Raw genomic sequence first — 10,936 nt, forward strand, 5'->3', positions numbered from 1 at the left:
ATCAAATCAAATAAAGTAATCCATCATGCGAATCATTGAGGAATGATTTAAGTGGTTATTTATCCTTTGATTTTTATGTACTAAGCAGATAAACAATATAAAAAACAACAAAACAAACTGAAACAATAAAAAAAATAATAATAATAATAATAATAACACCAGACCGAGCTCATTTCAAATCTTTTATTAAATGAGACATTGCAATTGTAATATATCAAACAACCTGTGAGCAATACAAACATTTAAACATCTGTGTGCAGTCTATACTGTCAGTTTAAGGCAATATAAACAGTGACAAGTAAATAAAGCAGTGCAAATTGAATTGGAAAGTATATGAGTCACATGTTACAGGCCCAGTGGTTCTGTACAGTGTGGGTACATTATTAAGGCACAGTTTAAACTCAGAAATGAAGTCTAAGTATTTACCAGAACCTTCACGCTTGTTAAAAAAAAAAAAAAAAAAAAAAAAAAGCTCAGGTAGAGCACATTTGTTCATAAGGCACATTATGAGTGTGTAAGTATTGCCGTTTTTGTGGATTTAGCTTATTACCTCGTTTTCCAACTTAAACTAGATAGACTGTGGGATGTTCTCAGGCCCTGATCAAATGTCTTATGATGACAGTTTAACCAGGTTTGGTGCAAATTCAAGTTGCAGTTCTCCCTGAAGGAGAAATGCCTTAAAATTAATCTAAACTAACAACATGAAAGCAGATGTCCAAAAGAAAAAAAAACAAAAAAAAAAACACCTAATCTGCCCCATGAAAATGTAACATTTTTAAGAGTTCAAATTAATGATAACATCAGAAAAGAAACACAAACTGCATTTTATCACAAAAAAAAACAAAACAAAAAAAAAACTAAATACATTCTTTGCGAAGCGACTTCATGAACCTTTCTTTTCCCAACAACCAAACAAGACCGTTCCTTATTAAACATAATATCTCGCGAGTGCAATATTTTTCCTCCAACATCTTTAGAAGACAAAGAATGAGAGGAGAAGGTGTTTGTTTCGGTTTTCAGTCTGTGGGATCTGTGCGCGTCTCTGGGATGCGTCACTTGTATAGGCTGAGCTCTGGGCTTTGGTACAGACACATGTAGGAGTCGCAGAGCAGGCGGCGGGCGGACTCCCGTAAGGAGGCCGCGTCGACTCTGCCCAGCTCCTCCTCCGACAGGCTGAGGTAGCGGCCCACCTCGGGACAAGCCTTCACCTGCGGGATGTTGAAGCCATTTTCACCACCTGGTCGAGAGCACACAGAATAAAAATGGAAAGTCTTTAACGGTGTTCGTTTTTGGATTTGACCCATCGAAGCAAAAAAAAAAAAAAAAAAAAAACACACCCAAAAAAACCTTACACTAAGAATAGATTTTTCTCACCTTCCCGGTCTGCCATGCTGTCAAAAAACAGCCAGTCTGTGGCTAAGGGACCATGCTTGACAAAGCTCACGTAATGGCTGGTCTCAATGCACGTCACAGCAAAGAGAGACATTAGTCGGCGAGTGCAGGTCAGAGGCCCTGGCCACGGACCCCCAGGAACAGTTATTTTCACTGGGCTGTGGGACGTCCGATTCCTGTGGCTGTGGACCTGATCATCGACAGACAGGACGGATGAAGTCAATCAGTTAAAAGTGACACCGACACAGAAGACACCCGAAACGAGAACCAGGAGACATCATGTCAGCTCTGTGCCGTTTCCACTGAAAAAAGTAAACTCAATACAAACTGTAATCAAGTTTAAGGCCATAATGCTCAAATGTGTTCCCAGCAAGTGACTACACTGTGAGTAGTTGATGGAAGTCAATTAAAGTTAAAAAAAAAAAATAGAGGAAATCCAACACAAACATAAACATTAGTTAGACCTATGCAGAATGCGGTCTTTCCAGATCTGGCTCAACATCTGTATCTGGCTAAGAAAGTGCTACCTGTGTGTTGCAGGTCTGACAGTATTGTTTAAGATGCCCGGGAGTGATGTCCAAGTCTTCATAGCACTGCAGACACTCCCAATCAGCTACTGCCTGGCAGATGGTGCACTGCCTCAAAGCTGCCAAGAGACAAGGATGAAGAGAGCGGGTAATGTGTTCACTCTCCGTTAAACATTAACTCCAGTTACGCAGGCGACGAATGCTACAAAAATAAAAAATAAATAAATAGTCACTGAATAGGCCCTTTTGTTGCAAAAGCTATAGTCTTTCTTACTGTCATCCAGTAGGTCTGTGATGTCCAGACTGAGGGTAGGCAAGATGGCGTCAAACATTTTGAAGTCCTTCCCGAACCTGGGCATGAGCAGCAGGAGGCAGGAGGGAGCCTGGTGGGGAAATGAAGGCACCCAGTTTTATTTCGCATTAAGCTCAGCTTTTACCTCACATGCCGACTGGTTTGTCACACCAAACCGTCTGGAAAGCGGGGCTGTGGAGAGGTTGTTGTTTTTGTTTTTTTTACAGCGGCAGGCACTTTGAAGAACTATTTAGCAGGTGACTAACTGAGACGTCCGTCCACATCACACATCAGCGGACAGCTTGGAGCCGTCGGGCCAAACCGATGCGAGCAAAGTGGTAAATTATCAAAACCGTCCACGGGAAAAGAACAAGTAAAAAACATCTGTCTGAAAATGTTTTTAGTGACGTTTCTGCAAATAACTTGAAGTCTGGCAAAGTGGATTCCTTCTGTGGCCATAATCTCGCAAACCTCGACAAACTTGAGGCCGGCGTGGTGGAACGAGGACTCCAGCAGGGCCTGAACGCTGGCGACGCTCATGGGCGAGGATGACGAGAGGGGGATGGGCGAGGCAACAGGGGAAATGGGTGAGGAGGGGGAGGAGGGAGGAAGAGTGGGTGGGAAGAGCTGGTAGAGGTGGCACTCCTGAGGCTGCTGAGTCATTGATCTGGAAAAGAAGGACGGATTTCAGAGGTGACAGGCACAGGTGGACTCTTCTCTGATAGGATCTTTAACAGTGCAAACTCGGGTAAAGGTTCAATCCGGGGGCAGAGGTTCCAAACATAATCTGCATAAAAACAACCCCGTGTCATTTGTCAAGGTGTTTTAGAGACTTCTAGAACGGTGAACATGTAAAAATCAAACATGAAAGACTGAAAGAAACAAGAATGAATTGCAATCTGCTGATGTCTCATCTTATGATCTCTTCCACCTTTTCACCGGTTGTGGAGATGAGGTCAAATCCAGAAAGATAGACATGACTTAGAATGTCCACGCTCACAGTGACTGTAAGAATTTTTGTTTCATATTTAGGTCATTTGAATTTAAACAACAACAACAACAAAAAAAAAAAAAACGGCCTCGAGTCAAATGTTGGCATGATGGCAGGAACTATATTTAAAAAAAAAAACAAACAAAAAAAAACAAAAAAAACAAAGCTTAGGCGTCTGCCCTGCTACCTCTCAGAAGAATGCAGGAAGTGCAGGAGAGCAGCAGTGCCTGTCGTAATATTCATCAACCAACAGCCACTGACATCCAATCATCAACTGGGGTTCGTGACAACGGAGCAGGGCGTGTGTCTGTATGCGGCAGCGAGGGGCCGGCGAGCACTTACCTAATCTTCAGGAGCGGCTCAACTCTCAGGAGCTGGAAAAGCTTGTTGAGGAACTCTTCGGGATCTGACGGAGAGAACGAGAGCGGTGAGACGACATTCCTCAGCCCTGATAAACGAGCGGGTAAAAAAAATAAAATAAAAAAAATCCAGAGGTCACATACGAACCTTTCTCCTGGTTGGTGAAGCCCATGTCACCGTTGGCAGCCTCCAGCAGCCGTCTCAGGGCCATAGTCTTACTGGCACACACGTAACCATACCTAAGAAACACAACAGCACACGCATGCTTTGGAAGTCTCTTGTGGACTGTAAAACTACCAAAAGGAACGTATTTGCACGGTATCTCGGGCCCTTAAACCGTGAAGCGATAATGTCCTTTTAGCAGCAGCAGGGGAAACACTTGACACAGGAAGGTGATTGGCAAAGAAAAATAATCCGCATTTAAGGGAAAGAGCCAAAGGCGAACACACACACCTTCGCAGTGGGTTGACTATCTCGCAGCGCAGCAGGTCCTGAGCCTGACTTTGGTCGGTTTCAGGCTTGGATGGCCAGAACAACACCCAGTCTGCTGAGCTGCAGCAGGAGAACAGACTGCACACACAGACGGGTGAATAAGAAAAGCAGCCTTGCTCCATTTGTTACAGAGCAATCAAGTTTTTTCTTCTTTTCTTTGAACACCAACAGATGCACTGTCAACATGACGTCAGGCCGAATGGAAACATGTATTCCTTTGACTTTTGCATCGGAGCTAAATTTGACACAGATCCCGGTTAATTAAACTGTAAATCTTAAAAAAAATAAATAAATCCACACATAGGCTGTGGTTATCGTGGACGCCTTGGGTCACCTGAACAGCGTGGCGTCCAGGTAGCAGGAGTTGAGGTGACCCTGGATGCCTCTCTTCCAGCCCCGGTAGAGCTCTCTGGCATCCTCGGCGCCCACGGGAGGAGTGTGCTCCTCCACCCGCTCGCTGCCCCACTCTGCAAACGCTGCCAGCCGCGGACACACAGAGGAACAGTCTTACGTAACCAATGGCAACCTCACCCTCAAACACGTTAGAATCCTCTCTGTCAGCACATTTTCAACAAGTCGGTCAGACAGTGAAGGGCACATTTACGGCCATCTAAGAGAGCCATTGTCTGGGATATTTCAGCAACCCTCTCTGCTGTGTCTGTGTGTGTGTGTGTGTGTTTGGTTGTTTCTTCAGCTATGGCAACATGGCTCCCATTCCTTCACAGCGCTTTTGATGGGCTTTTTTTAGTGCTACCAACAGCTACACAACAACAAAAGGCAAAGTCGGTGCGGCAGCCATGGCTGCGGCTCAGCAAGTTGAACAAGTTGTCCATTAAACCTTAAAGGGATAGTTCGCCTCTTTTGACATGAAGCTGTATGACATCCCATATTAGCAATATCATTTATGAACATTGACTTACCCCCCGCTGCGTCCTGTGAGCCGAGTTCCAGCCGAGTTTTGGCGTGTACGAAGGTAGTCCGGCTAGTTTATAAAGTTGTTTTGTAACGTCCCCATGCCAGTAATGTGAGAACCATGCATATGGTTTTGATGGTAAGGCTTGTGACTTTATTGTCGGATGGTTTATAAAGTGGTGTGACGTTTCTGCAGTGTGCAAGTTGTTGTTTTACGTGGAAGGGTTAGCAGTTGCCCCTTAGCCACCACGTATTAGCCTCGCATGACACGCTGTGCGAACAGCGCGATCTCCACACAGGGAGCGCAGATTTGCACCTCTCTGTGTCCTACTATCAGTATTTGACAACCTCTAGCAATGGAAATGCGCTTCAAATGCCCCGGAGTTCCCCTTTAAAATAGCTGCACAGGGGATTTCGGTTTGCTTTGGAAAGCAGTTTGAGCAGCAGAGATGCAGCCCAATTTATCAAGCGTTCTAATATTCACACTTACTGAGGCAAATTATCGCCGATTTCATCACGATAAGGGGCTGGGCCGAACTTACAGACTCAACTTGTACATAAAATGTGTGTCGTTAACATTTGCCAACATAGGGGGAAAACAAAAAAAAAAACAAAAAAAAAAACAAAAAAAAACAAACAAAAAAAAAAACGCTAGTGAAGTTGATCCCTGCTCCGTCTCTCTCAGTGTGATCTTCCGACTTCTCTGGTGCCAAGACGGCTTTAAGAGCCCCACAACAAGCCAAGGATCAGAACCCTCCGTCTCCCACCTGCGGGTGGAGTCTATGAGTGCGGGTGGTGCTGTCCTACCTATGGAGTTGCATCGCGCCACTTGATTAACGGGCATCTCGGGGGCGGGGAACCTGGAGTCACGCCTGCAGTTGCGAAGCTTGACAAACAGCCCCTTGTTGGCCGGGCAACGGAAGTGACGCTCGCCGAGATAACTGCCATCAGTCCCAGCGGACAGCTCCTCGTCCTGGCACACACACAAAAATCCAATATCACAATCTGCTTTAATTGCTTTGATGCATGTAAAAAATATGAATAAAATCAAGTAGCTGAATAATAGTAAAATGAACTCATGAAATATGTCAGCACTTATTCCCAAAGGCTACCTCAGTCTCTACTTATGTACATCAGGTCTTTTTTAAATAAAATCTCAAATAATAAAAAAAATGAAATAAAAGAAAACAAACACTCAAGCTGTTGTATTTAGGTCAATGAAAGAACTGAAACCAAAGTTTCCTTACCAGCTCGATTCCAGCCACTGCCTCAGTAATGCCGCTTATTTGTCCGATCCAGCGGATGACGCCGAAAAGCGGCGGTTCGTTCACCTCGACCATCGACCCCACCTCCAACTCGCTGCCCGGTCCTGCCTCTCCATTCTCCCCCGAGCTCTCACCGGGATCCGGTGTCCTCCGAGGCGAAGGGGGCCTGTACATGCCTTCGGCGTACTGCAGCTGGTCGGAGGCGGTTGGCGATGCCGGGCTTTGGGGTTTTGGAGGCGGTAGAGGGGGAGTCGGTTGGGGTTTCTGCTGGGTGGGTTTCGGCGGAGGCAGAGGAGGAGGTCCAAGCGCTGGTTTGGAAGGGGGCAACAGAGCAGTCCTGGGGGCAGCAGCAGCAGCAGGCGGCGACGTTGGGGACGGCTTAGTGACAGGGGGCAGTACTGGCTTCAGGATCGATTTGGGAATCTGGTGAGGAGGAGTGTGATGATAGGATTTTTGTTCTGAGGGCAGAGAAATTTCAAAATAGATTTAAGGCCCAGAGCATCACCGAGTCTTTTTTGTTCATTGAGACGAGCGTTTCAGCTGAGATTACTGCCGAACCAAATCCATTTTAAAGAGGGTAAACTGTGGCCATACCTGAGGAAACCTTGCTGACTGGAAGCAGTAGTCCATAGATGGAAGATGGAATGTGACAGAGCTTCTCTCCCTTGTAATACCCGTCCCATTTACCGACAGGAGCGTCCTGTGAAGTGAAGCACAGAGTGAAACATCAAACCAAGGCTCTGGTGTTTCAAGATGAAGCAACGAAGCTTACAGTTTCAACGCCTCTCTGACTTGTTACGGTCTTACTTTGTGCTTTTGTGGATTTGATGATGACCATACTGACCAGAAGGACGCCGACATACATTCCAGATGAGGATCGGCCAGCCAGGGCACCGCAGAAGCGTACCTCCCCGGCGTGGACGGCGTCTTCGAGGGGAAAACACACTCGTTGGCCAACGCAGAACGGCGGAGGCGATGTGGGGACGTGGACCTGGCTGTGAGACGTGACGGGTGCAGAGTCGGCAGTTCGGGGTAGGATGCCATGTGGCTGTGGCGGGCTACTTGGTTGATGCTGATGGAAACTAATGTGACGCCTGTGCTGCTGCTGAGGATTTGGACGCTCATTGCTCCCACGTTGCTCGGTGCGGTGGTGGTCTCGGTGGCGGCCTCTCTCGTGTGCGTCTGAATCATCGGTGCGAGACCAGTGGCGGAGCCTAATGTGACTGACCGGGACGAAGAGGGCGCAGGCATCGGGGCAGGTGAAGTAGCGGTGGCCCTTAAAGGAGCCGTTGCCCACTCCTTTGCCTGCTGCTGAGCCCTGGAGGGGGAACAGAAGGGAAACCAGAGTATTAATGAGCCCGTTTCGGGTAACCCTGCGAGGAAGGCGACAGTTAATGCTGCAGTTTTGCAAAACTATGCCAACAATATGCCCCCCCCCCCTTGGTCCTAACTGAAGGAGTGACTGTGTGAAAATGCTACTGCTACATATTCTGCAGCTGCCAAGCTATTCAACCATACTGGCAAGAGATCATGCGGATAATCCAAAATATTTTTGGTGATGAAATTCACTAGCCTGACTACGTCATACTCACGATTCTAGTCAGAATGTGAGTCTGATAGCGCTCGATAGAGTTTTGAGTATGGGGCGTGTTTCAACCGAACCAGGAGAAAAAAATGCCTCTTCGCTCAATTGGATAGACCTCCAACCAATCAGAGCAACGTAGTATGTGACGTAGATTAAGCGACACACACTTGTTGTAGGAAGGACGGCAAAAACATATTTTCTATCGATAAAAGCCTTTATCGCCTTCCTCTGTTCGTCTTTCAAAATGAATGCAATGTGGAGATCCTGTCCCTGTTGATCATCTGTCCATCATCGTATAAAGCCCGCCCTGGCAATCTGATTGGGTCGACTGTTTTGATGTCGAGCATAGAGATTTCCCAACTGAGCGGAGCCAGACCGAACTTCCCGATCAAAAATTTGATGGGCGGGGCTAAGTTCGGCTGGCACCCAGGCTAGAAATTCACTGCTCTTTTTCCACAATCTATTTCGGCAATATAGCACCCCATTTACTGACGCGAGACAAATATCTTTTAAAAATATTATTAGCAGCCAGCAAAAAAAGCTGTAACCTGGAAATGGTTGCAGGCTTCACCTCCAACAGAGACGGACTGGATAGATGTTGTGACAAATATTCAAAATATGGAAAGGATGACCTTTTCGCTAAGTCTACGGAGCAATAAGTATTCGCAATACTGGGGAAAAAAATACTGGATTGTGTTTGTGGCCACAAGAGATGCTCACTGAGCCATTACTGTATGAACTGACTTTTATCTCCATCAGCATAATGTCTGTATGAATGTGTAGATGACCAACTGTTTGTTCTATATATATCGTTTCTTTCTATAAAAATAAAGGACAAAAAAAAAAAAAAAAAAAAAAAATGCAACAGCTGTGATTAAATAGCTTACCTTCAGCTGTACCCCAAAATGCACAGCGCTGCTCCCTCTGGCCAGGGGTCCGATGTACTTGAGTTGCGCCTCTGCCAGCTCGTCCTGCTGGCCTATTTGGACCCACAGCGGGGCATAGACAGGCAGAGAAGCCAGCTGCTGCAGCTTGCCAGGATTGGCTGAAAAAAAACAACACACAAACAAGTAAACAAACACAGAGTAGCTGCTTTTGATTGAAGAGATGTGCTTGGGTGATTTTTCTAGGCTAGAAATGCACCTCTGATTAAGCAAAGCCCAGGATGGGAGGTGACAGGATGTGAATGCTGTTAGCGATCTGTTAGTTTTTTGGCTGGTGGTACAGTCTGGGGCTTTCCTTCCATTTTCAGCTCCTGAGAAACATAGCTGCTACTGGCCCATGCACTGTGCCGCCACCTCGGACATAAGTTAACGTTTTACCTTGAAGGTTAAGTCGAAGTTCCAGATCCAACACGGGCTCCAGCAGGCCCATCAGTTCAGCTGGGACTTCGAGCAGGAACTTCCTCTCTATTTTTAACATGACCCCATTGTCTAACACCTGCAGGAAAACAGGAGGTTTGGAGGAGGACAAATATGCGAGTGAGAAGAGGAGGATTTAGGATGAAGGAAACAGTCTCACATTAACCACTGACTTTTTAATTCACTAGAGACAGTGAAAAACCTGAGATATTTCATGTTTCCGAAACATTTGTCAGCTTCATTGCTTGTTTATTAATATTTTTGTCACAAATTTCAAGTAAGCAGCACTTTCACTGCGCAAAAAGGAAGCCTAATAGTAATTTTCGGCACCATCGGCAAAAGCTCAGTTACACTTATGAGATGGAGGCATAAAATTTTTTTTTTTTTAAAAAATGCAAAAACGTCATCTTCAGACAGACAACGCACAGCCACCTTCAGCTATATATTCCAAACGCATCGTTTTTTTATAAGCGTTTGCAGGAAGAATGACACAAAATGACACCGTCTTCACCGACGTAAAGGTCTAATTAAAAGGGAAGAATCGCCAGGTTTTCTTCCCATACCATCCCAACTTCTTCTGACTGGGTTTTTTACGCCTACCATGCACAAAAAAAAAAAAAAGAGAAAGTAAAAGGGGTGACTCAACAGCTTATGGGGGATCATCTCCAGTGCTACACGGCACTGACAGCCAGGCACATTAGGATGAGTGGAGGAATGAACCACCCAAGCTGGTATAATTAAGGGAAATTGAATGACCTTCCATACTTGAAACATGAATTCATCTCGACAGCTGTCAAACTTTCAAATGCTCAACACTGACTATTTATTTAATTGTTTTTTCATTCCTTTTTGTTTCCTTTTTATTTTTAATACTGCATTTGTACTTTGTACCTGGCTGCTTTTGGGATAAATTATCTATCTAATATTAAGTATGTAAGTAAAAATTACAGATACAATGTCAGACACTACATGTTGACACTAAACGACCAAATTGGTCTGACAGAAATCCTGCCTTTTGCAGTAATGTTGGTAACTTTTTGATATTCTCCTTGTTTTACATTTAAAATGATGATTCCTCAAACAAAATCTTCAGAAGTCAAGCAACAGTTTCCACGTGATGGTTTCAAATCTGTGCATGTGAAAGTGCTTGTTGGTACCTTAACCCAGAGGAAGTCCCCCCTGCTCTTGTCATGCTCCTGCTCCTGACAGATGAAACCTCGCTGCAGCCAAACGGTACCATCCAGCTGATCCTGGACCCGCAGGTCGGTCGAGATCAGAAACGATTTAGTGGGACGGCGCTTCCTGTTCTGCTCGTGAGCCCCTGCCATATTGGAAGCGTCTTTACATGTAGCTGGTTGACGATGGAATTAAGCCCCTCTTTTTCTACAAATTCAAGACATTGTGTTCGTTAGAGACAGGGCGACGAGAGGGACAAAGTGTGCCCCTCCAACCCGCAAGGGACGATAACTTTAGAAAAGTAAGGTTCGCATTTAAACTTTCCACGTTCAAGTTCAAGTTGTTGTCTGCAAAAAAGGAGCCTGTTTTACATATTTCTTTTAAAATAAACAAAGCGGTAAAACTTGTACATGTTTAAGAAGAACTCACCAACTTTTTTATTAATTCCAACCGTCAACATTTCCCCTCACATTTAAGTAGGCTTCGTTCAATAACAAACTCGAGCCGCACCAGGAAGCAGGTTGAGTGACGCCATGTGCACCAATAAGATGCTTGAAACTAAAAATGGAGGATTCGGAGCCAA

At 45.4% G+C, this 10,936-nt stretch overlaps 1 protein-coding gene across 1 annotated transcript; it reads right to left on the reverse strand.

Annotated features, from left to right (window-relative positions):
- Positions 1-169: 169 nt before the first annotated feature.
- On the reverse strand, positions 170-10,884 carry cyld3 (cylindromatosis (turban tumor syndrome) 3). The gene is made up of 17 exons (XM_075450974.1): positions 10,783-10,884; positions 10,335-10,560; positions 9,139-9,256; positions 8,704-8,861; positions 7,076-7,549; positions 6,826-6,931; positions 6,214-6,689; positions 5,774-5,939; positions 4,389-4,530; positions 4,016-4,132; positions 3,710-3,801; positions 3,545-3,608; positions 2,683-2,878; positions 2,194-2,302; positions 1,920-2,038; positions 1,375-1,582; positions 170-1,237 (listed from the first exon to the last, which is right to left on the reverse strand). Exons 2-17 carry the CDS (start codon positions 10,503-10,505, stop codon positions 1,053-1,055), a joined length of 2,901 nt encoding a protein of 966 aa, XP_075307089.1. The 5' UTR covers positions 10,506-10,560; positions 10,783-10,884; the 3' UTR covers positions 170-1,052.
- Positions 10,885-10,936: the final 52 nt, after the last annotated feature.

The sequence above is a fragment of the Odontesthes bonariensis genome, chromosome 19 (genome assembly GCF_027942865.1).
Source record: "Odontesthes bonariensis isolate fOdoBon6 chromosome 19, fOdoBon6.hap1, whole genome shotgun sequence".
NCBI lineage: Eukaryota > Metazoa > Chordata > Actinopteri > Atheriniformes > Atherinopsidae > Odontesthes > Odontesthes bonariensis.

What these genes read in the sequence shown, in the direction of transcription:
- cyld3 (XM_075450974.1), bottom strand. Translation starts at nt 10,505, where the DNA reads ATGGCAGGGGCTCACGAGCAGAACAGGAAGCGCCGTCCCACTAAATCG. An exon ending in ATAGTCAACCCACTGCGAAG is followed by an intron (nt 3,802 to 4,015) that starts GTGTGTGTGTTC and finishes TGTGTTTCTTAG; the next exon opens with GTATGGTTACGTGTGTGCCA. An exon ending in CAGCATGGCAGACCGGGAAG is followed by an intron (nt 1,238 to 1,374) that starts GTGAGAAAAATC and finishes GCTCTCGACCAG; the next exon opens with GTGGTGAAAATGGCTTCAAC.